Raw genomic sequence first — 26,306 nt, forward strand, 5'->3', positions numbered from 1 at the left:
TTTTACAGGCATTTGAGTGTGCACAAGAGGTGCTGCCTGGTCATGTACCTGATGCTCACCAGTTTGGTCTCACTACAGGAAGCCATATGATCTTGCCTTTTGACCAGACTGCAGTCAGAAGAAAGTAAGTACAGCAGATCATAGAAATATTGAAGTGTTTTACTGCTTTCAGTATTACTACATGCCTTTTCGTCACTATGACTGACTGTAACTATGCTGAAAGTTGTGTACCTGAAGGTTTACTATTATACATAAGTTTAGTCTTTTTTATGCAATGTGTTTTCTTATGATATTATGCAAAAATATTATGAAAATTGATTTAATAGATTAAGTCTACCCAACACTGAGTAGTTGGGTTTAGGTAGACCCCAGTCTGATCACCTACTGACTCGTTAAAGCTGAACTCCAGCCCTATCTTCAGTCTTGTATAGCTGCACAGGCTACTTTTCTCTACTGAAATTGCTTACTGTCATTTTAAATGAATACAGTGTGCATTAGAAGCTGCAACAAGCCAGACAGAGCTAACCTTATTTCCTGGCTAGAGGACATCCAGCTCTCTCATTATCTAGCTCTCTGCTCCCTAGCTTTACTGTCCCTGGCTCACCCCTTTCAATCATGGAGGCTGAGCATCACATGTGACCATTACATAGGGCAGTCTGAATGAAAATGCAGCTTGCTTTAAAAAGCTTATTACTCCAAACCTGGTAACTAACTTCTCCCAAGATCTAGATGACAGCTTGCATCAGGGCTGAAGTTGGTTAAAGCGTACTAAACCCACAACAATAAAATCAGTCTGTATATGCAGTAAAGCATGCTTGTTATACTCACTGTGGAACCTAAGGGGTTAATTGTCTGCATTGTGTAAAAATGCTGTTTGATCCTGACTTCTCTGATCCTCCCCTTCTTCCAGTGCTCCCCTCTTATCTCCTGATAAGACATATTGTGTGGAGACACTGCACATGCTCAATTTGGTATGCATTGCTAGAGAAGTTTTTTTTTTCGTGTTAGAGTGCATGTGATCAGCACAGGGCCAATCAGCATTGCCCAGTCAGAGGTCAGGGGTTCTGCATCCTCCTAGAGAAAACTCCTCCTACAAGCTCTAATCAGTGTTCTGCTGAACACTGATAGAAGTCACAAGACTGCTATATACTGCTGATGAGAAAAGATATTTAGCAGTTTATATTTACTAAAATAGTTGCATTTCCATGTTCTGTGTACTGTGGGAGACCAGATATAGTGAATGCAGGGTCCTGGGTTTAGTAACACTGTAAGAGGCAGGCTTATGCGATGATTTCACTCCTAGATTGTAAGCTCCAAGGAGCAGGGCCCTCCTATCCCTCTTGTATTGAACTATATTGTTGCTCTATTGTCTCCCGTTATATTGTAAAGCACTGAGCAAACTGTTGGCGCTATATAAATCCTGTATAATTTCAACAAGCTGTGTACAGCACTCTGCTGGCTTCTCCCACTAGTCATGATCTACCTGCATAGAGAAGTACAGAGACTCAATGAAGACATCTCAGCAGATATAAGTATTTATCAAATTGATGTGTAAATGGTTTTCATCAGTGATTAAAAAATATGCCATTTCCCTTCTAGACTCTCTGTCCAGCTCAGTCTAAGGACATATGCCACAAGTGGCCTCATCTATTATATGGCTCACCAAAATCAAGTCGACTATGCTGCTCTACAACTCTATGATGGAAAACTTCACTTTTTATTTGATATGGGAAAAGGAAGGACTGAGACCATCCACCCAGTTCAGATCAACGATGGCAAATGGCACATGGTATGTAGCATGTTCGATTGTTGCAAGACCAGTAAGCCTTTGAGTCATTATATGATATAAAACACCAATACCTGTATATAAAATGAGAACATGTATATAGTACATTTTCCTATGCAGGCTGTTCTACAACCAAGCTAAGACAGATTTAGTACTTTTAATAAGTAGTATTAACTCCATTGTGCCCAGACCTCTGCCCTGCTCTGCATCTTGTGTATTGGATTAACCCTGTTGTGCCCAGACCTCTGCATCTTCTATATTGGACTAACCCCGTTGTGCCCAGATCTCTGCCCTGCTCTGCATACTGTGGGGTTTTTTTTGCCTTCCTCTGGATAAATTGTGGGTATAGGATTATAACTTTTTTGTTTTTAATGGTTGAACTGGATGGACTTTTGTCTTTTTTCAACCAGACTAACTATGTAACTATGTATTGTCTTATAGGATTACTTGCTATTAGTTTAGACTTGCTATTAGTATGGGCACCCGCTAGGTAACATGACTAAAGAGAGGACGTATGGGACTTCACTACTTGGCAGGGACCCATACTGATGGCAGGTCTTCTGCTGCTCTGCATGAAGGGAGGCATTGATCTACAGTGCCTCCTTATGATGCCTAATTTAGCAGTTCTTGTGCTGGGATGCGCTGCATTCCTGCATAGTGCTTACTGCCACTCTGTGGCCTTGACAACAGGGAGGGAACACTTCAGTTATTTCCGTAGCCCAGGAGGAGGGAGGCCACAGGCCGATGGTTGAGCACCACTGCCCTATGCAAATGCTGCTTATTTATTGGAAATTAAATTATATAATAATAGAATACACAGGTATGAATAGAAGTAGCATAGTCCATATTTCTAAGAAGACAGTGTTACTTTTAAGCCTATCAATTTTTCTGTACACATTATTAAAACCTCCTTGATAAAAGCCAGTGTATAATTTATGTTTAGTGGTTCTTTAAGATGTGCACTGCGGGATGTAAATGAGCTGGACTGGCTCAATCATTCTTATAAACAGGAGAATTTAGCTCAATATTACTCCAGTATACTGTTGGGATTTTTGTTAAACGCCTGCTATTAAACCTAATGAGTAATTTATATTACATTAAGTGCTGACTCTCTTATCCAGTTCATCTCATTATTTCTGTGTAGCTCTGTGTTTTTACATCAGCTGCTATCAGTCTCGTAAATGTAACTGATATGCTTAAAGGAAAAGAAAAAGGAAACGCAAATCATCAAAAATACGATTATAAATTGCACTAAAGGAAGAACATTACATAGCCGTAGGGAAGACTGAAATACTGTGTTTTCCTGTGGGTTTATAGCTTGGTTTTACTTGAATATATAAATTTACTTTTACCTAAAACAAGCCTGTACATTTGATATTGAAGATGTATAGCAGTACAGATCATAGAAGCTTTTGTATCAGAGTGTGTGAAGGAAGAACTTTCCTGGTTGTCCACAGCAACCAGCAACACATCCATTTTCATTATCCCATATGATGAAGACTAAACATAAGAAAATCTGTCTGGTTCCTGTAGGCAGCATGGACAATTCTGCTTTCAGCTAGATAATATGTTCTACGACTGTTGAGTTACAGTACCTCTTGATGATAAACACAGTACTTCTGTTTGTTCCTATATTTATTTAAATGTGTAAATTATATGATATTTGTAAAATTCCATAAGTCAAAGTCACGTTGACTCTTCTAAATAGATTTCCACTGAATACATTAAAAGAAAAAGTACCGTTACTGTGGATGGTCAAGAATCCACTTCAACCAGTACTCCTGGTGAGAGCAACAGTCTAGATGTGGAAGGCAAGCTGTACCTGGGAGGACTGTCACTGAGCTATACAGCTAAAAACATTGGAAATGTAAGTGAGACTTGCTTAGCAGGACCACGATTGCTCCATGTTCACATTTATAAAATATCAGAAAATGTTTTGATTCAACTGTTTTTGGTGTTCAGGTAACCCACAGTATCCCAGCTTGCATCAGCAATGTTTCTGTTAACAGCAAACAGTTAAACAGAGAAGGAGCCCTTTCTAGATATGGTGTGACTAAATGTTACATATCAGCACAACAAGGAACTTACTTTGATGGGACTGGATTTGCTGCTTTAGGTAAATGCTAATTACTTTCTAAATAGTATTTTGTCATTGCTTTTGTAAAAGTTACTTTGCTAGGCTTGTTTAAGAAAGAAGTACAAAGTGCAAAGCATATCTAAAATTGTAATATATTGCAGCTTACCCATCTTTATTTTTAGTGATGAGCCAAATTGCCCAGGGTTCGGTTCGGCAGGGACTTGGCAAACTTCAAAGTTCAGATGCAGAACCCGATCCCTATTGAAGTCAATAAGAGCTGGATCTGTCAAATTAAAAATGCCTATTTTCTGGGCTAATAGGCAAGGGGTGTTAAAAAAAACTCCATACAGCCAGAAGCAGTGATTTTTTTTTTAGCACTGATGTTTACAAAGGAAAAAAAAATAAAATTTGCAAAAATTGCTTTGACAGCTCTCATTAAGAGAGTTTTTTCTTCAGAGATAAAAAACAGCACAACAACCCCTCAAGCGTCTGCTTTCTTTTTTAGAGGAATTTCAGAGGGGTATTTAAAAAATAAAACTGGCAATGAATGTAATTTGCCAGTAATTTAAACTGTTTTGTTTTTTACCTTTGTAAATGTCATTTTTATTGTAGCACATCCTACAGCAAAAGTGAAAAAAAATGTAGAGTCCCCCCAAAAAAGTGTATACCAGGTCCTTTGAGTCTGGTATAGGTTTTTAGAGGGTACCTCACAAATAAAAATTGCTAGCCCCCCTAAAAATTTATACCAGATCCTTAATCTGATCATGCAGCCTGGCTGGCCAGAAAAGATGGGGTAGCAAGCATGCACCCCCTTCCCCTCTGAACCATACCAGGCCACATGCCCTTGAAAAGGAGAGAAGTGCTTTGGCAAAAAAAGCCCCCAGGAAAAGCATCTTGCCCCCATGTTGATAAGAACAAGGGCCTCTTCCCCATATTCCTTGCCCAGTGGTTGTGGGTGGTCTGTGAGAAGTAATACCACTGTTATACATTGCGTCCAGCTCCCACTGAACAGGCAATCCAATTGCCCAAACAGCCTGTTCGAACTTGTGTTTGGACTAATGGTGCCCCATCATTAGTGTCAGTGTGTGAGGAATAATGTCCCATCATTAGTGTCAGTGGGAGGAATAGTACTCCATCAGTGTCAGTGGGAGAAATAGTGCCCCATCATTGGTGTCAGTGGGAAGAATCGTGCCCCATCATTGGTGTCAGTGGGAGGAATAGTGTCCCATCATTGGTGTCAGTGGGAGGAATAGTGTCCTATCATTGGTGTCAGTGGGAGGAATAGTGCCCCATCATTGGTGTCAGAGCGAGGAATCGTGCCCCATCATTGGTGTCAGAGCGACGAATCATGCCCCATCATTGGTGTCAGTGGGAGGAACAGCACCCCATCATTGGTGTCAGTGGGAGGAATAGCGCCCCATCATTGGTGTCAGTGGGAGGAATCGTGCCCCATCATTGGTATCAGTGGCAGGAATAGTGGCCCATCATTGGTATCAGTGGGAGGAATAGTGCCCCATCATTATTATCAGTGGGGGGAATAGTGCACCATCATTAGTATCAGTGGGAGGAATCGTGCCCCGTCATTGGTGTCAGTGGGGGAAGGAATAGTGTTCCATCATTGGTGTCAGTGGGGGAAGGAATAGCGTTCCATCATTGGTGTCAGTGGGGGGTGGAATAGTGCCCCATCATTGGTGTCAGTGGGGGGGGGGGGAATAGTGCCCCATTGTTGGTGTCAGTGGGGAGGAGGAATAGTGCCCCATCGTTGGTGTCAGTGGGGGGGAGGAATAGTGCCACATCGTTGGTGTCAGTGGGAGGAATAATGCCCCATCATTAGTATCAGTGACACCAATGATGGGGCACTATTCCTCCCACTGACACCAATGACACTTGCTGACCTCTGTTCCAGCATGGTGCTGCTGCAGCAAGCATATGTGGTTGCAGGAGCACCTCTGCGCGGCACACTTACCGGCCGCTCCCTCACTCGATTTTCATGGGACCGCTCGGCTCTGCCTCCTCACCGGTTATTGGCCGCCTGTGTGCCTTTCCTGAGCTACAGTTCTGGCGCCCAATCAGTGGTGAGGAGGCGGAGCCGAGCAGCCGCACGAACATCGAGCGGCCGAACTGAATGAAGGAGCAGCCGCGCTTCCTGGACTGGATTGTCGTGGGACTGGGACCGAAGCCAGGTAAGAAACAGCAGCCCCCTGCCCACCCCTTTACTTAGTATCCCTTCCGATGGAAGGGGGGGCAGCGGCGGCACCGCGTCGCCCCCCTAAAAAGTGCCGCCCTGACACCAAGGCCCTGATTCACTAAGATGTGAGTCTACTAGCAGAGTCTGACCATTCAGGCAGACTCCGGTCAATCAATCAGTCGTCTGACCAGCGTCTAGCAAGCTCATTAACGAGCGTCTACTGACTACTTTGCTATTACTAAATGTGGTATCCCGTCTGGCACATTTTTAGGTGCAATACCGGATATGTTCGCTAGATGGCGCACAAGCGCGGGCTTTATTAACATTGGCGTTTTTATGATGGCAAAAGAGAATCCTTAGAATGTAATAAATAGTACACCTGTATTAGAATTTTCTATTTTCTTCTATTTCTTTTTTTTTGCTGTGTCTCCAAAATGATCAGGAAACTAATGCATTTACTAATGAATGTCATACATTCTGTATTCAAATGTTAAACATTTTCACACTTATATCTCAAATAATTTATATACTTCTAATTTCCCAATATAATTATATATCTTCATTCTCTTTAATCACGTAACTATTCTATGTTAAAGACAAGTGCAGCGCTATAAATGCATGTGATCAATAATGAACGCATGTAAAAACCAAAAAGTGCAAAGAATTGCAACAATGATGTAATATTGTAAATGGTGCTAAAATAAGTTCATAGAATCATTCCTGAATAATGGAATGTCCTTCGTGTGAGAGTACCAACTCGGAGAGTGCCTATGAATGGCACGTGTGGTCTCTCCGTGACGGACAGTAGTGCATGAACTCGTGAAAGGTAAACCACCCTTGGGACTGGTCTACACTCACCAGAACAAAAGTATTAATGTGCATGGGTTATACACATCACACATCTGGGGGTGCAGCGATATGCTGGCAGCTATGGGTTAGCCATCCAGCTCAATCCATCCATCAGGGTGGGTGCCCAAATGGTCCTGGGGAGGAATTAGCTCAGCCACAGGAGCCAGAAAGGTGCTCAATAGTGTAGTACACTGTCACAGGGGTGGATGACCTTTCACGAGTTCATGCACTACTGTTCGTGGTTATATTTATCTTGTGTAATACCATTTTACTAGTCTATATCAGTGACCAGCTCGCTCTATCATTTTTAAACAATGTAACTATTCTACATTATAGCTCAAACTGTGTCTCCCACAGTGGTTTAGTGGTTAGAGCTCAGAACTTATAGCACTTGGGTCATGGGTTCAAATCCCAGTCATGGCTACAGCCTAAAAAATGGAGATCAATTTTCTGGGTTGTGTCAGTGCCAGGAATATTGATCAATCAATTATGATTTTGCCTAATGACTAGAAAGTGGATGAATGTTACTTGCGTACTGTTCTTCTGCCAATTAGGTCATGTGCAAGTTTCATGCCGTGTATATTTCATTGTAACATTTTTCTCTTTTAAATCTGTCTCCTTATACAACTTGACCCCCTCCCCCACCCCATCATCACCTGTCCCATATGCAAATCTATGGATCACCGCCCCACTCTTTAACTATCTATTTACTGATCAAGTGAATGTGTCTCATTTTCTATCAGCTACAGCTCAGATCTCACATTATTATACAATTACTGATTGTATCTCACCACTAGTCTGATTGAATTCACAATTCCTGGTCAGTCCCGTTCCCTGACCTCTAATAACCTTTAGGGCCAGTTCACACTACATGTGTTTCAGTTGCTTTTTCGGCATCACAAACGCACAGAAAGAAGGTTATATGGTTGTCAATGTCATAGTTCACATCAGCGCTTGCATTTTCAGTGTATTGCAGGTGCTGTAAACAAAGTTGACCACGCTGCATTGTTTCTGCACAGAACTGTACTGGAACACATTGAAACGTCCTTGAATGTACTAAAACGCACATGTCCCTAACTACATTGAATACAAAGAAAATAGAAAAAAATAAGTGGAAGGGATACAAAAATGCAATGTAAACATGTCCAAAACGCATCCAAAATGTACTGGAACACACTAAACATGCATGCCAAAAGGGCATGAAAAAACCCCATCAGGAACACATCTAGACTGTTTCTATAGTGTGAACCGGCCCTTAGGACTTGTTCACACCATTGGTGGTGCACAAACGCATGCAAGAACACACATTTTCCAGCACAGCAAAGAAATGCAATGCCCTCTGTAGATGTGCGCAGGTACCATGATGAAAACGTTATTGCACCTACACACGTCTATTAAAAACAGCCCCATTCACAGCCACAAATACGCATGGCACCACACTACTGTGCGGTTAGGTGCGACACACTTGGAAAATAACATAAAAATAAGCCAACATGGCTAAAACATATCTTGAAAATATGGGGACTCTGATATCCGGCGACAGTCCGTTCACGAACGAGAAGCAATTCTGCACCCCTAAAATCAACATAAAGGAAAGGGATGGTCAAATTGCTGTGCTGCTTCCAAACCACCTCTGGCATGCCAGGGTCATTATGCAGGTCCTCGATGCCAATTCTTGCCTGCGGCCACAAAATATCCACTGGCCACAAGTGAAGGTGAGTGGAGGACGTGAAGGTGGATTTCTACCAGCTTCAACCGCAAGCAGTACCACTCCTGAAAAATGAGAGCAAATAATCATTGACACGTCATCATGATAGTCAATTCTCAGTGCAGGCTATCTAGAGTGTCTTTCCTTTTTAACCATTTCAAGAGTTCAAGGAAACATTCTTGGAGCATCTACTGTGTTTGGAAAGGCCAAAGGTCCCCCCCTCCCCCAGGCACATTAATGCTTATGCAGGCCATAGACGGGGAGAAAAACGGCCGATTTTTCTTTTAAAAAATGAAAAATCGGTTGTTCAAGCGGCTGACGTTACCAGCAATGGTAAAAAAAAACGGCCGATTTTCATCCCGTCTACAGCCGGCAAAAAGTGTCCCTGCAGAGAGCTCCGCTATTTCTTTGACAGTTCTTTGACATTTATAGCGGTTGCAACAATGTATTTGTATCCATTTCGGATACAGATGTTTTTATTCGGAAACAAATAGATACAATGTTGCAACCGCTGTAAATGTCAAAGAACTGTCAAAGAAATAGCGGAGCTCTCTGCAGGGACACTTTTTGCCATACTGGAATTCCTCTCATTTTTCATCCTTCTTCTTCCTCTTCTTCTTCTTCTTCATCATCATCATCCTCTTCTTCTTCTTCATCATCATCCTCTTCTTCTTCATCATCATCCTCTTCTTCTTCTTCATCATCATCCTCTTCTTCTTCTTCTTCATCATCCTCTTCTTCTTCATCATCATCATCCTCTTCATCATCATCCTCTTCTTCATCATCATCATCCTCTTCTTCTTCTTCATCCTCCTCTTCTTCTTCACCATCATCCTCTTCTTCTTCATCATCATCCTCTTCTTCTTCTTCATCATCATCCTCTTCTTCTTCTTCTTCATCCATCATCATCCTCTTCTTCTTCTTCTTCATCCTCTTCTTCTTTTTCTTCTTTTTGTCTTCCTCTTGCAGGTCACTGCTCATGTGCAGATTTTTTATCAGTAAAAAATCGGCCGATTTGCCCATCATTGCCGCGAAAATCGGCCGATCGGCAAATTCGGACGTTTTTTTTTTCAACTTTACCGAAAAAAAAATCTGCCAAAATACCGAAAAATGGCTGAACAAATAGCCCACTAACGATCCGAAAATCGGCTGATTTTATTTTCGGCCGAAAAATCGGCCGATTTTCGACCTATCTATGGCCTGCATAAGATATGGTGTGGCCCTAGGGTCAATGTGTGTTTAGAATACTTCCAAAATGCACATACAAAAACACTACATCCAAATGCATGTTCCATTTCTGATGGGGGTGCTGCTTATGATGGAGTGCGGCTTTGAATGAGTGCAGAGCAGTTAAACACAGCAGTTGAACTAAAGCAGGAGAACTTAAGCAGCAGGAAGACACAACAACAGCAAGAAACTCTACTGCATGCTGGACAGACTGCAAGGAAACACCCTGGGAAACATCTCTTACACACCTGAGTCCCACTCCGTGTACCTTTATATAATACACCCCTCTTCTGCTCTTCATATTACTATCCTCTGTTCACAAATCTCATTTCTTTACCCCTCTGCTCCACCCCAAAACTTGTACATCTCCCCCTCATTGCTATCATCTCCCTACTATTGCTTTCATCACCTCCCCAAAATGCCTCTTCCACTCCTCCTTCTCATTTTCCTCTCCTCTGTTCCCAAAATCCATTCACTATATCCCTCTGCTCCTCCCAAACATTTGTATATTGTGCCCTCACTGCTTCCCTCGCCCATTTATGGCACCCATCACCTCCTCCTATTACTCCACTCTCCCACTGACCCCAACACCTCCACTAGTAGTTTCTCACGCTCCTGCACATCCCGCTCCCATGCCACCTTTCTCACCCTTCTCCTCCTCATAACCGCGGGGGACATCTCCCCGAATCCTGGCCCTCCACCACCTCCCTCACCCGCACAAAACCCTCCCACCTCCACGTCCTGCCACAACCCCCGCAACTTAGTATCTGTCCCCCTGCTCCCTAAAATCTCCCCCCTGTTTTCATGTGCACTCCTGAACGCCCGATCGGTGTGCAACAAGCTTACCGCCATCCACGACCTCTTTGTTTCCCGCTCCCTCAACCTCCTGGCGATTACGGAAACCTGGATCCAGCCCACTGACTCTACCTCCCCTGCTGCACTCTCCTACGGCGGTCTCACCTGGACCCACTCACCCAGGCCCAACGGTCGTAAAGGTGGTGGGGTTGGCCTGCTCCTATCACCGCTGAGCACCTTCCGAGTCCTCCCAAACCCCCCCTCCCTATCCTTCTCCTCCTTCGAGGCCCACTGTGTCCGACTATTCTCCCCAACCCCCCTGAAGATTGCTGTGATATACCGGCCTCCTGGATCCATACCCCGCTTCCTGGAAGACTTCTCCTCCTGGCTACCCTTCTTCCTCTCCTCTGAGCTACCCACTATCATCCTTGGGGATTTCAACATCCCTGTCAACCTCGACAACCCGGACACAGCCCGTCTCCTCCACTTAACCTCCTCCTTTGCACTTGCACAGTGCATACAATCCACCACCCACTCCGACGGTAATATCCTTGATCTTGTCTTCTCCAACCGCTGCGCTCCCCACAACCTCACTAACACCCCCTTCCCTCTCTCTGACCACAACCTGATCACCTTCTCTATCTCCTCATCCTCCAACGCCTACCCCTCCAAATGTCACACTACTACCAGCCGTAACCTCCGCAACCTTAACCCTGCCTCCCTCCACTCCGCAGTTGATCAACTCCATGACAGCATCCTCCCCCTGTCCTGCCCCGACTTGGCTATGACCGCCTACAACAATGCGCTGTCAACAGCCCTTGACTCACTAGCGCCTTTAACCACACGCAACATCAGACCCCGACCGCTCCAGCCCTGGCAGACTGATCACACCAAAACCCTCAAACGACACAGTCGTGCCCTGGAGCGACTATGGCGCAAAACCAAATCCCAACAAGCCTTCACCCGATACAAATCTGCCTTCCACACCTACACCTCCTTCCTCCATACTGCCAAACAAGCCTACTTCCTGACCCTCATCAAGGCCCTCTCCTCCAATCCTCGCCGACTCTTCTCCACCTTCAACTCTCTACTCTCGCTACCCCCACCTCCACCCAGCACCTCACTCACTGCCCTTGAGATTGCCAATCACTTCAAAAACAAGATTGACACAATTCGCAAGGACATTGCCGCAACTCACACGCCTTCTCAACCCGTCCCCTCTCACACAGCTACCCCCTCATCCCCCCTCCCCCTCGACATAACCCACAGGGACTTCGTCGCTGCTCAAACTCCCTCCAACCCCCTTCCCCCTCACTCAGCTACCCCCTCTACACCCCTCTCCCACGGCCCCACCACTGCTCTGACCTCCTCTCCCACCCCACCCTACATTCCTCATACTGAAGCTCCCCCAACACTCCGCACCTTTGACCTTACTACCATCGAAGAAGTCTCCAAGATCCTCTCTGATGCCCGCCTCACCACCTGCCCCCTTGACCCTATCCCCACACAACTCCTACAACCTCCCTCCCCCTCCATCCTACGCTCCCTCACCCACATCTTCAATCTCTCCCTCTCCTCCGGCACTTTCCCTTCCCCTCTGAAACATGCACACATCACCCCCATACTTAAAAAGCCCTCCCTGGACCCCAATGACCCGAACAACCTCAGACCCATCTCCCTGCTCCCATTTACATCTAAACTCCTCGAGCGCCTAGTCTACGCCCGCCTATGCTCTCACCTCAACGACAACAACCTCCTCGATCCCCTACAGTCCGGCTTCCGTCCCCTACACTCCACCGAAACTGCCTTACTCAAACTCTCCAACGACCTGCTAACCGCCAAAGCTAATGGCCACTATTCAGTGCTCCTACTCCTTGACCTCTCTGCGGCCTTTGACACAGTCGACCACCCCCTCCTCCTCAAAAAACTACACTCCCTCGGCCTCAGAGATTCTGCTCTCTCCTGGCTCTCATCCTACCTGTCACAACGCTCTTTCAGCGTTACCTATAATGCCACCACCTCCCTCTCACTCCCCCTCTCTGTTGGGGTCCCCCAAGGCTCTGTCCTCGGGCCCCTTCTCTTCTCCATCTACACCTCCTCCCTTGGCCAACTCATACACTCTCACGGCTTCAACTACCACCTCTATGCCGACGACACACAAATCTATCTCTCAACCCCCCACCTCACCCCCTCGGTCTCCGCCCGAATCACACACCTGTTGAGCGACATATCAGACTGGATGTCGCTCCACTTCCTTAAACTGAACCTCTCCAAAACCGAGTTTCTTGTCTTCCCTCCAGCCCGGACACCACCCCCCATTGACTTCTCCATCATGTCCAACAACGCCACCATCAAACCCGCCCCGCAGGCCAGAGTACTTGGTGTCATTTTGGACTCCAACCTATCCTTCCAGCCCCAAGTCCACTCTTTAACAAACTCATGCAGACTCCACCTCCGCAACATCGCCAAAATCCGCACGTTCCTAACTCCAGAAACCACTAAACAGCTCATCCACTCCCTCATCATATCGCGACTCGACTACTGCAACTCCCTCCTCACTGGCCTGCCTCGCCGCTGGCTATCCCCGCTTCAGTCCATCCTGAATACGGCTGCCAGACTCATTCACCTTTCCAACCGCTCCGTTTCCGCCACCCCCCTCTGCCAATCCCTCCACTGGCTTCCGATTGCGCAACGGATCAAATTCAAAATCCTAACACTGACGTACAAAGCTGTCCACCATACTGCCCCGAACTACATCACTGACCTAATATCCAAGTACCGCCCAGCACGCACACTCCGCTCCTCACAAGACCTCCTTCTCTCTAGTTCCCTGGTCTCCTCCTCCCATGCCCGCCTCCAGGACTTCTCCAGGGTGTCACCCATCCTCTGGAACTCCCTGCCCCAACCCATCAGATTATCACCTACTCTCCTCTCCTTTAGGCGCACCCTGAAAACCCATCTCTTCAGGGAAGCCTACCCCGCCCCCTGCTAACTTGCCGACCTCCTCCACTCTTCCTACCACTCCATCCCCCACAGCTATCTCCTCCTGTGCCACCATCCCCTCCCTCCTAGATTGTAAGCTTGAAAGAGCAGGGCCCTCGATCCCCTCATGTTTTGCATTGTATTGGTATTGTTCTGTCACATGTTCTGTCCCCCTTTGTAATGTACAGCGCTGAGCGAACTATTGGCGCTTTATAAATACTGAATAATAATAATAATAATAATAATGTTAAACAGAAGAATAACGCACTTACATAATGTTAACATGCGCAAGTAAAAGTAGACAAAATCCACATACTTTTATTCTGGTTTCACATACATGCATTGTGGTCTAACACCGCACTCCTGGGCAAATCACATGCAATTTGTGTGCGTTGCAATTAGAGACAAACATTTTGCACACCTCAAATTGCACCGCATCCGGGCCAAAAATGTGCAGGACCCTTTTTCAGGGTATGCACATGGGTGTGAATAGGCATGCCATCCAATTTGGCAAATCGCAATACGCTTTGTATACCAATTTTGGTGTGTTGGTAACTTCACCTAGAAAGCCGCAGTAGGTGGCATGAAGGGGTTGCGGTTGTGATGCGGTGCAGCGCTTGCACAGAAAACACTGCAAATTTCACATCGCATCTATGTGACACCAGAATGTGCCAATATGTGGCTTGACAAAGCACAGTGGTTGGTGCAGATTATTTTCAATCCATGTTTTTTGACACTTTTCATTCACTGGTTTAACTCAGGTGATCGTTAATCACAATTATCTCCGGAGATCACATGCAGCCCCTCAACCATCTACACATATCTCTGGAAATCTATACAGATCTCCTTGAAAAAAAGTCTCCTCTCTTCTTCGGAAAACAATTGTCCTCCACCTCATAAACAGGGGGACAGAGAAGACTTCTCCTTGATAACTAAAATCAGATGAATTATCTGTGCTTAATAAACATACACCAATACTGCAAATGCATTGTACTGTCCAAGGAATTGCACACTAACGCATTGCACACTAGAAATGTCAAATGCATTAGTGTGTACAGTGCATGAGTGTAAAATGCTTTAGTGCAGACTGCAGTGTACAACGCATTGCACACTGTAATACACTGTACAATGTAATACCGTGTACACCCACACATTGTAGACTGTAATGCACTGTACTCTGTCATGCAGGATGGAGCAACGCATTGCACACTGTGATACCGTGTACACCCACACATTGTAGACTGTAATGCACTGTACACTATCATGCAGGATAGAGCTACGCATTGCACAGTGTGATACCGTGTACACCCACACATTGTAGACTGTGATGCACTGTACTCTGTCATGCAGGATAGAGAACGCATTGCACACTGTGATACCGTGTACACCCACACATTGTAGACTGTAATGCACTGTACACTGTCATGCAGGATAGAGCTACGCATTGCACATTGTGATACCGTGTACACCCACACATTGTAGACTGTGATGCACTGTACACTGTCATGCAGAATCCAGCAACGCATTGCACACTGTAATACCGTGTACACCAACACATTGTAGAATGTAATGCATTATATGCAGTATACGTGTCCAGATATTCAAAGATTAGCCATGAAGGCCTGGCTGGTTTCCTATTTGGCGACCGCAGATAGCCGAATAACGCTACACTGCATCCAGGCAGCTCTGGGAGGGTGTCATATGACATCCTGGCAGAACGCACTCTCCGTGATTGCTGTGTCCTAAGGACACAGCTGATCACGTGATGTGGTAAAAGCCAATCACAGCGGCTTTTTACCATGTGATCAGCCATGTCCAATGACACGCTGATCACTTGGAAATACATTTGCCGGGTCTTGGCTGCACTTTCCTCGCGCTGTCAGAATGTTTGGAAAGTACTGCCAAGAACCAGCAGTTATCAGAGCAGGGGTCAGCACCGATGATCAGTGCCCTGATGATCAGTGCCCACCAGTGCCACCCAACAGTTCCGCCCACCTGTGGCCAGCAGTGCCGCCTCATCAACGCACATCAGTGTTGCTAAATTACCGGTTTACCAAATGTTATAATATAAACAGACTTTTATTCATTATGAGCTATTTTGTTGTTTATCGAGCAAAAAGTAAAACACACAGCAGCAAGTCAATACCACCCAAAGAAATCTCTATTTGCGTGAAAAAAATGATCTAAATTTAAGATGGGTACAATGTGGCATGACCGCACAATTGTCATTCAAAGGGTAACAGTGCAGAAAGATGAAAATTGGCCAGGACAGGAAGGGGGTATGAGTACCCAGTAGGCAAGTGGTTAATATAATTGACCCATCAATACCCAGGAGCTAATGTACAGATAAGTAGCATGTGCACCAAGTGAGATTCTGCTAGGCCCCACCCACAAAATTACAATTACCTGTCCCTCACATGTTATTAACATATTTGCAATGGCCACACTTACTTTACATATAAGGATCATCTCCTCAGTTGAAAACTGTGCTCTCACCATGTCCAAATGCCACTAGAGTTCTCAAAATATACGACACACAGCAAACCGCCAACCACTCCTCATCCACTGACACTCCCCACAACCACTTCCGGGTGCGCGCGCACGTGATGATGGACTTCTGGGAGGACAGCCGCTCGTGCGCCATGGGGTACACCTGTTTGGCGCTTATTCGTATGCGATCGCGCAATTTTGTACCCTATCGCGCATTTGTATGCGCGGCTATGATAGCTTTCGTGAATGTGTGTTACTTAGTGATTTGTTTAACCTTGGCTAATATATATTGGTTTCCAAAGGCCAAAAATCAACACAGTGTGGACTATTTTATAACTGTAAATCGAATTGTAGAACACCTGTAGCTGGCTGCACAGTGAATGTGACATATTCATTGGTACATAATATTGTGGCGCAAACTGGTTCTTTTTTTTTTGTTTTGTTTTTGAAAAAGCCAGTTTGCACCCACTTGCATATTCACACTCTTATATAATCTACTCAAATGTAGCTTGTAAGTATACAAAGTAACTATTAAGGTTGGTCATATATTGAACATAAAATAAACACAAAAACAACAGTCCAACATTTATTAATCAAATATATCTTCATTTATTTGGTCAGCAGGAACAAGTAGGTATAGTCAATATCTTGGTGAGTCACAAAAAGAATAGCATTGATGTGGCGAAAATAAAACACTCCTGCTCATAAGAGCTTACAATCTAAAGATACTTCTAGTGAACTGTGTGTGCTCAGGTTATAGCAGGAAACAAAGGGGAAGATGAATCAAGTAACATTTTCATGCACATAAGATTTACTTACACAATCACTTAGTATGAAGATCCATTCACAAAAAAAGTCTACACATCAAAATTTAAAGAAAACAAAGCATGTGAAAAAAAAACCCTCCCACCTCTACAAATCCCCTCCCACCTCTACAAATCCCCTCCCACCTCTACAAATCCCCTGCACATACATTTGTCAGCAGGTTTGTCAGAAAAATGCATTGGAGTCTAAATAAGCAAGCAAAATTAAAACAAGAGCAGATTTTAAACAAAACGATTGACATGTGTGAGGCTTTCAATGCAAAGCGAAAAAACAATCATTGTGCAATAACACACAAACACTTTACAAGGCCAAAAATATGCAAACATTTCCAGCCCACTTCCAAACACAGCCTGAGTGGTGTCTGGGGCAATTCAGCACAAAATCTCTTCTTCCCCCAAACCACACCATGCAAGGACTTAGTCACAAACCACCCGGCCTAGTAATAGGCCAAATCACTCCCTACTGCACATCTTTATATAAGCTAGGTTGTATTTGGAGCACGCCAAACAAGGCCCCACACCCAATGAAGCCACACCCACCACTGACCTTAATTTGGTCAGTGAAAGTGTTTTCACCTGATGAATCCGCTTCCTACCTGCATTAACCCTTGGTATACAGGCCACACAAATCAGAAAGATATATACAGTGAAATGTACGTGTGCAGCATACAACAGAACATTGAGCAGGGATGTGAAAGGGAACCCCAATTGGAACCTTTATTGCTACTATGGTCACAATTCCCTCCAGATTCTCGCATGAGTTAAGACAGTCACATGACCACATCTTGTATGCAATACTGAAAATGACAAATCGATTTGACTAGTATGGTGAATTTCCCATCAATTTGCAAAACACTCCAGAAATCAAACATCACCAAACATTACACTCTGGGCAAAGCGGATTTACAAATCATGCGACTTACAGTAATGTTGACCATTTCAATGCAATTTTCAAAGACATCTGACACAGATCTCTATGCAAATTGCCACTAAAGTAGAACATGTACTACTTAAGAAATCAGTGTTTGAAACACACCCATATGGTCGCTCTAATACAGTGTTTCTCAACTCCAGTCCTCATGGACCCCCAACAGGTCATGTTTTCAGGATTTCCCTCAGATGAAACAGCTGTGGTAATTACTAAGGCAGTGAAACTGATCAAATCACCTGTGCAAAATAATGGAAATCCTGAAAACATGACCTGTTGGGGGTCCATAAGGACTGGAGTTGAGAAACACTGCTCTAATAGCAGACAATAGGGTGCGACTTTGCAGACGATTTACAGCTTGCATGTTGTGCAAATCACATGCCAAGTCCCACTCAATGAGCACGCTATTGTAGCGTTCATATTGTTGTGGTTCAAACTTGGTTGGAGCCGCAAGTAATAATAGAGTAATGAATACACTACTTTTCATGCAATTTGCTGAGAGATCGATGTCGAATGTCTTGCAAATTGCACTTGCAATCACCATGTACCCCGACTTTGAAATCATGCAACTTCTATGCAAGTCACATGATGTGACTGTGGTGTCAATAACACCACTTAGAAATCTGCTTTAATGTGACCGGGTAGCCCCCAGTAACATTGTTTGGGATTGCCATGCAATTGGCATGACAGGCGACTTGCAAATCGTAGACCAAGTCGCACCCTATTGGCCACTGTAGGCTCTGTTCACATCCAATTGGATTGTGAACTCGTGCAACTTCACTGTAAGTTGGGCAATTGCCGCATCGGATTAGATGTGACAGTGGTGTTAGCCCCCAGTAACATTGTGTGCAATTTGCCATGCAAAGAGCAAGCTGCTGGCCATGCCAATCACATGACAAGTCACATCCAGGGTGTGCAATTTCAGGTGCGATTTGTGCATTGACATCGTACCTGATATTGGATATAATGAATGTGAATGTGAGTGTATTAACATACGCCATTTGTTGCAGCGAGAGTTCAAAGGTATTTGAGAATTGTGGCCATTTATTAGCAATTTAACATCTAGACTCAAATAGAAATCGCAATGCTACACACAATTGAAAACACAACTAGTTAGTAATTCTCTAGAAAACACAGTAAAATTGGCAACTTAAAGAGTAATTTTCAATTGCATATAGTGTGAGCGAAGCAGGAAAATCAACAAAGGAAATAAATCTTTGAAGGCGTGCGGTACCTGCCTGCTGGGATAAGGGTCTGCTATGCATTTGGGGGAAAAATGCACGCCAGGATTTGTGACAAGTTTGATGTGTGGATTCACCAACCAAGTCTTTTCTCTCTCGCTCACTCTTCTGAATGTCTCTCTTTATCACTCTTCAGTATGTATATCTCGCTCACTCTTCTTCGTCTCACTGGCTCGCTCTTCTCTCTCTCTGTCAGCTCTTTGCTTGCCAAATCCTTCACAAAAGTGGGTGGAGTGTAAACCATCATTATCAAATCTATTAGTGCTCCAGGCTCTTATCCCATTGTATGACATTCACATAAGGTGCAGCTTTGAAGGTGTTTCAACAGACAAGGCCTCATTCTAATTCACATTTTAGGGATCATTTAGACAGAAAGCAAAGATGTTGCCAGAACATCTATTTGAAGACAGCCACACACGGAGATCATGCTACTTCCTTGCTGTGGTTGGGATTCAAACCGACAACCCTAGAGTTGTGAGGCAGTAGTGCTAACCACTAATCCACGGAGCTACATTGCTAATCCAGCCTGTATTTCTGTGCTGTGAATCAACCCTAAATCCCTGGGCAAGGTCAGTATAACTACCAGATATCTCCAATGTGACACAAATGTTGTGTTATGTTGCTATTTCAGATGTATGTTGGTTTTATGTATCCCAATACAAAGGATTGCAATACTAATACAGGCGTACCTCGGTTTACCAATGCCTCAGGGAACGTCATATTTGGGGTACAAATGCCAAACCATTTCAGTTCATTGTTCTGTTTACAAATGTTTGAATAATTTGGTATGGGCATGTGGCCTGGTATGGTTCAGGAGGGGGGGGGGCGCTCGCCCCCCCCCCTTTCCTGACCTGCCGGTCTGCATGCTCGGATAAGTATGTGTTATGGATTTTGGGGGGTACCCCATGCTGTTTTTTATTTAATTTCAGCGTGGAGTTACCCCTTAACATCCATACGAGACCCAAAGGGCTTAGTATGGATGGGAGGGAATACCCCACGCCGGTTATTTAAAACACTGTTTATAAATCCCTGCAATACTTTGACATTCAACTGTCAGTGGGGAACTCCGCCGACAGCTGAAACATGAGCGCTGCATTGGTTTTCACTACTAAAACGCCGCATGAGTTGATAACATATCATGCGGGATTGTAGGAGCGACAGCCATGTGTTAATGTTTCAGCTGTCAGCGGGGTTCCCCACTGACAGCTGAATGTAAAATAATTCCCTTTATTGCAGAAATAATAAAAAAAAGCGTGGGGTCCCCCCTCCCATCTGTACCAAGCCCTTCGGATCTGGTATGGATATTAAGGGGGAACTCCACGCTGAAATTTAAAAAAAAACAGCGTGGGTCCCCCTCAATATCCATACCAGACCCTTATCCGAGCATGCAGCCCGGCAGGTCAGAAAAGGGGGGGGACCCTGTACTGTGTTTTTTTTACACCACACTTTTTTTTTTTGTGAAGGAGTCTGCGGGAGCATGTACCGCAGACTCCTTCACGTAGGGGGGGGGCGGGATCTTCCAGATTCTGATAAGCCCCCTGCCCGCAGACCGCCACAACCACCGGCCAGGGTTGTGGGGAAGAGGCCCTTGTCCTCATCAACATGGGGACAAGGTGCTTTGGGGGGGGAGCCCCCCCTGCCCCAAAGCACCCCCCATGTTGAGGGCATATGGCCTGGTATGGTTTTCTGACCTGCCGGGCTGCATGCTCGGATAAGGGTCTGGTATGGATATTGAGGGGGACCCACGCTGTTTTTTTTTTAAATTTCAGCGTGGAGTTCCCCCTTAATATCCATACCAGACCTGAAGGGCTTGGTAAGGATGAGAGGGGGGACCCACGCTGTTTTTTTTTTGTTTTTTTTTTTTATTGCGGACCTTTATTTTTACATTCAGCTGTCAAAATAAATATTATCTAGACCTTTGAAATAAGTAAAATCATTACAGAAATAATTATAAAGTATAAGAAACAAAAATAGAATCACTAGAACTAAGGAAATCTAGTTAGATTACATGAAGATATGCCGAGTGCTGTTTATTAAACACAGTAGTCACGACCGAGTGTCGGCTGTCAGAGGAATCCACAGTAAGATTCACTATTAGTCAGTGGCTAAAAAGCAAACGCCCATGGCAGAAGTCTAAAATGTGTTCTGCACATGCTCAGTTGTATCTGCCAAAGACACTGCACGGGCGTCTAGATTTTTACTGTGTCGATTTCCTTCAAAAAAACGATTTTTAACACATTCTTAATTTTTTTTGAAATAGCAGATATTGTTTAAAGTGAAGTCCTGATATTTGGCAAAGCAAATTTCTAAGTGAACATGTCTCTGCAGTGATTTTTCATGGTGTTAGACTTGCTTCTTAGCAAGTCTGCTTTGTGAGTCTGATTCCGGGCGTGTGTCTTTTTGTGAATTAGATTGGACATCTGCTTATGGGCTCTGGTCAATAGTGAATTAGGTTGCAGGATAAAAAATAGACAGACGCCCATGAAAATTGGGCTTAAGCCCATGAATATGCGCCCACGCCCAATAGTGAATCAGGGCCCAAGTGTCAGCATGCCGTATACCGGCGTATAAGACGACCCCCAACTTTTGAGAAGATTTTCATGGGTTAAAAAGTCGTCTTATACGCCGGAAAATACGGTAGTGACAAAAATATATATTTTTTTTCTTTTTGGGTCAGAGGTTTAAATTGTATGAAAAGCTGATGGTCGTAAGCACCCCTGTCAGTGGTAAGTGGTTTGCCTCAACCCGCTAACTTTCAATTTTGCTGGACAACTTGGTCTGTTGAAAGGAAGTTGAAAAATAACATATTTACTGGCCAGATCACCAGGTGAAAGTAAAAGGGAAAAAAAAGCCTAAAAAAGAAAACGAATGCAGTCATCACATCTAAGGCTTGTTAAGCTGTAATATATTGCATTTTTATTTTGGGGGGTTAGATATGTTTTAAGTACAGTAAGACAACGCAATCATTAAGATTTATGTTTATTGATATCAGGTGACTGAAACATACATTCTATTTGCTATAGTGAACTACTAAACTTTGTAGAAAATGTGTTTAAATTGGCCTTTATGGTGTACACTGTATACAGTATATGAAATAGAAAATTACCATCCACATAAAAACTGTACAATTTACTTAGCTAAAAGTAGCTTTTATCAAATCAGATAAACCAGCATGTGTCTGTTTATTTAATAAAGGTAAATTAATGAGGTACTGTTGAATAGGGCACAAGAATAGTGTCAAAATAATACATTAAAAAGTGGTTGTTGTATTATAATATTTGAGGATAAATTGCTTGCAACTCGACAAGTTACATTTTGGATAATTAGGTGAAGAAAATGAGGGAAATTCAATAAGATAATAAACAATATAAAGATAATTGATGTAATTATGTTGTGGGTTGTGCATTGATATACACATTTTACCTTTTGTTTTGTTTAGTAAAAGACGGTTACAAAGTACGATCCGATTTGAACATATCTCTAGAATTTCGCACTACTTCCAGGAATAGCGTTCTCCTGGGAATTAGTAGCGCTAAAGTGGATGCCATTGGCCTGGAAATTGTGAATGGCAGGGTAAGTTCATTTTTTGTGGAAATGTAACATTTTCCACCTACAGCCAAAATGAAAAGGTGAAGGTGGAAAAGTCTTTTTAAAAGCAGCAGTATACAATTAAAATGGTACTATAAAAGCAGCTGCACAAGGGTAACATATATTTATTTCCACGTTATGAGAAATCTTCCTGTTATAATAGTAGCCAGGAACCAAACACTAGCTTGATGTTTTCCTTCCAATGATTACATGTACTACATTGTATGTAGATATACATTCACTAGCCACTTTGTTAGGTACTGTCACAATATAGGTGCTCTGCCAGCCCCAACTAATTCTCTCATTAATCCCTTGTGCCCAGAGGAAGTACATCCTCAATGTCCCACTCTCTTGTGCCAAATGCTCCCAGCTTTAATCAATACATCCCCTCCACCCTCACCCTGCCAAATGTCCCCAAATTCAATTAAATGTGTCATCCCCCCCCACTGTCATCCTGGTTTATAGCCCAAATTCAATCAATGTATCTCCTTTCATGGCATCCTGCTTTATGTCCCCAAATGCAATTTAGTGTCTCCACCATTGTCGCCCCTACTACTATCTCTCCCCAGAGATAGCGAGATTCACACCTCTCCTCGGAGAGGTGCGAACCTCCTGCGGGGATGTTCCTGAACATGGCGTCAGACTGACGCCACCCAGTCCTGTCATCCGCAGCGCGGGCATGGAGAGTTCTCACGCTTGCGGATGTGCCTGGACAAAGGTCGAGCTCACGGGAAGCCCTGGCTCGCCCACAGTTGCCAGGACAACCGGAGAGCGTCCTGCATCAGCTTAAGAAGGCTGATGCTGGGCTCCCCGATGATTTTCTTCTCCGCTGCGCAGCCATCGAGGGAGCCCAGCTGCGGCGGGACACTCGTTGCCAACTCTGCCAAAGACCCCAAAGAGATGGAGGGACCCCGCACACGCTAACCCTGCCTAAGACCTCCAGCCAAAGAGGGGAGAGACCGCAAACGCCAGCCTGCCTGAGACCCCCAGCCAAAGGGGGGAGATCGCACACACCAGTCTGCCTGAGACCCCCAGCCAGAGGGGGGGGACAGCACACGCCAGCCTGTCTGAGACCCCCAGCCAAAGGGGGGAGATCACACATGCAAGCCGGCCTGAGACCCAAGCTAAGGGAGAGACCACCTGCCTACTCCGGACACCAACAGGTACCGGTGTCATGCTATCATATCCCTGGGAGACCGGGCACCCTGTCTGATCCGTGAGTGTATGCTTTCCCCTGTTTTGCCTGAACTGTTCCTGAGCTGCTCCCCTACCCCCCTGTCGGATTACAATCTGTCGCAGAGACTTTACCTTTGCCCCTTGGGGCTGGACTACAAGTGTTTTTTGCCCTCTCCTTACTATTCCCCTAGTGGCGAGGTCACCCCCTTGCAATTCCCCCCTATTGAGTGACTGTCATTTTGCCTCAATAAAGCTTTGTCTGTTTGCTATCCGCCTTGTGTGTTCTCTCCTGCCTACCCTCTTTTTGCTTTTAGAACTACCTTAATTCTTTGCGGCATAGATTCAACAAAATTTTGTAAACATTCCTCAGATATTTTGGTCCATATTGACACGATAGCATCACGCAGTTGCTGTTGATTTGTCGACTGCACATCCATGATGCAAATCTTCTGTTCCACCACATTCCAAATGTGCTTTCTTGGATTGAGATATGGTGATGTGGAGGCTATTGTCATGTTCAAGGAACCAGTTTGAGATGATTTGATCTTTGTGATATGGTGCATTATCCTGCTGGAAGTAGCCATCATAAGATGAGTACACTGTAGTCATAAAGGAATGGACATGGTCAGCAACAATACTCAGATAGGCTGTGGCATTTAAATGATGCTTAATTGGTACTAAGGACCCAAAGTGTGGCAAGAAAATACCCCCCACACCATTACACCACCAGCCTCAACCATTGATACAAGGCAAGATGGATCTATGCTTTCATGTTGTTTACTCCAATTTCTGACCCTACCATCTTAATGTTGCAGCTGAAATTGAGACTCATCAGACCAGGCAATGTTTTCCCAATCTTCTATTGTCCAATTTTGGTGAGCCTGTGCGAATTATAGCCTTCGTTTCCTTTTCTTAGCTGACAGGAGTGGCACCCGGAGTGGTCTGCTGCTGTAGCCCACCTGATTTAAGGTTTGACGTGTTGTGCATTCAGAGATGGTATTCTGCATACCTTGGTTGTAACAAGTGGTTATTTAAGTTACTGTTGTCTTTCTATTATCTCGAACCCATTTTCTGCCCATTCTCCTCTGACCTCTGACATCAATAAGGCATTTCCATCCACACAACTGCCACCCACTGGATATTTTCTTGTTCGGACCATTCTTTGTAAACCCCAGAGATGGTTTTGCATGAAAATCCCAGTGGATCAGCAGTTTTTGAAAAACTCAGACCAGTCCGTTTGGCACCAACAACCATGCCACATTCAAAGTCATATAAATCATCTTTCTTCCCCATTCTGATGTTCGATTTGAACTTCAGCAAGTCATCTTCACCACCTCTAGATGCCTAAATGCATTGAGTTGCTGTCATGTGATTGACTGATTAGCAATTTGTGTTACAAAGCAATTGAACAGGTGTACCTAATAAAGAGGCCAGTGAGTGTAGATCTTCTATATACACTGCTTACAGACTTGGCAATGTGTTAGGAATGTAAGGATGCCCCATTATATGATGGAAATGAAAATTATCAACCTACAGAGGACTGGTTTCAAAGACACCCCAAAAATCAAAGTGAAACAAAGATGCGCAGGCTAGTACATGTTGCTGAAATTTCATTGCAGTAACTCAACATGGTACTCAGTTGTTTGTATGGCCCCCACGTGCTTGTTTGCATGCCTGACAATGTCGGGGCATGATCCTAATGAGACAACGAATGGTGTCCTGGGGTTTTTCCTCCCAGATCTGAACCAGGGCATCACTGAGCTCCTGGACAGTCTAAGGTGCAACCTGGTGGCGTCGGATGGACCAAAACATTATAACACAGAGGTGTTCTATTGGATTTAGGTCAGGCAAGCATGGAGGCCATTCAATGGTATCAACTCCTTCATTCTCCAGTAACTGCCTTGCATACTCTTGCCACATGAGGCCGGGCATTGTCGTTGGTTCAAGGATTTCATCCTGATACCTAATGGCAGTAAGGGTGCCATTGTTTAGCATGTAGAGGTCTGTGCGTCCTTCCATGGATATGCCTCCCCAGACCATCACTGACCAACCACTAAAACGGTCATGCTGAACGATGTTGCAGGCAGCATGAAGTTCTCCACAGCTTCTCCAGACGTTTTCACGTCTATCACATGTGCTCAGGGTGAACCTGCTCTCATCTGTGAAAAGCACAGGGTGCCAGTGGCAGACCTGCCAATTCTGGTGTTCAATGGCAAATGCCAGTTGAGCTCTATGGTGTCGGGCTGTGAGCACAGGGCCCACTAGAGCAGGGCTTAAAATTTCGAGTCTAGACGTACTAGCCAGGCACAAACCTTACTCTCCACCAGTTGCCCCACCCAACCTTGCCCAGGTCCACCTCCAACCCCACACCGGCCTGTCCCCCAACCCCACCCCTGCCCCCAACCACGCCCCCTTAGAGCTTATGAAATTACATTTTTCTTTAGAGT

The 26,306-nt window shown here is 44.6% G+C and overlaps 1 protein-coding gene across 1 annotated transcript in view; it reads left to right on the forward strand.

Annotated features, from left to right (window-relative positions):
• The window catches only part of LAMA1 (laminin subunit alpha 1), a 250,596-nt gene that overhangs the window by 218,062 nt on the left and 6,228 nt on the right, over nt 1-26,306 (forward strand). The window contains exons 57-61 of the mRNA XM_089683630.1: nt 9-124; nt 1,600-1,789; nt 3,495-3,653; nt 3,749-3,902; nt 22,535-22,668. Of these exons, the coding sequence (XP_089539756.1) occupies nt 9-124; nt 1,600-1,789; nt 3,495-3,653; nt 3,749-3,902; nt 22,535-22,668 (753 nt within the window). The remainder of the gene's footprint in view (nt 1-8; nt 125-1,599; nt 1,790-3,494; nt 3,654-3,748; nt 3,903-22,534; nt 22,669-26,306) is intronic.

Source organism: Staurois parvus, unplaced genomic scaffold (assembly GCF_062004578.1).
Source record: "Staurois parvus isolate SC_StPar_1 unplaced genomic scaffold, SC_StPar_1.0 ptg000317l, whole genome shotgun sequence".
Lineage (NCBI taxonomy): Eukaryota > Metazoa > Chordata > Amphibia > Anura > Ranidae > Staurois > Staurois parvus.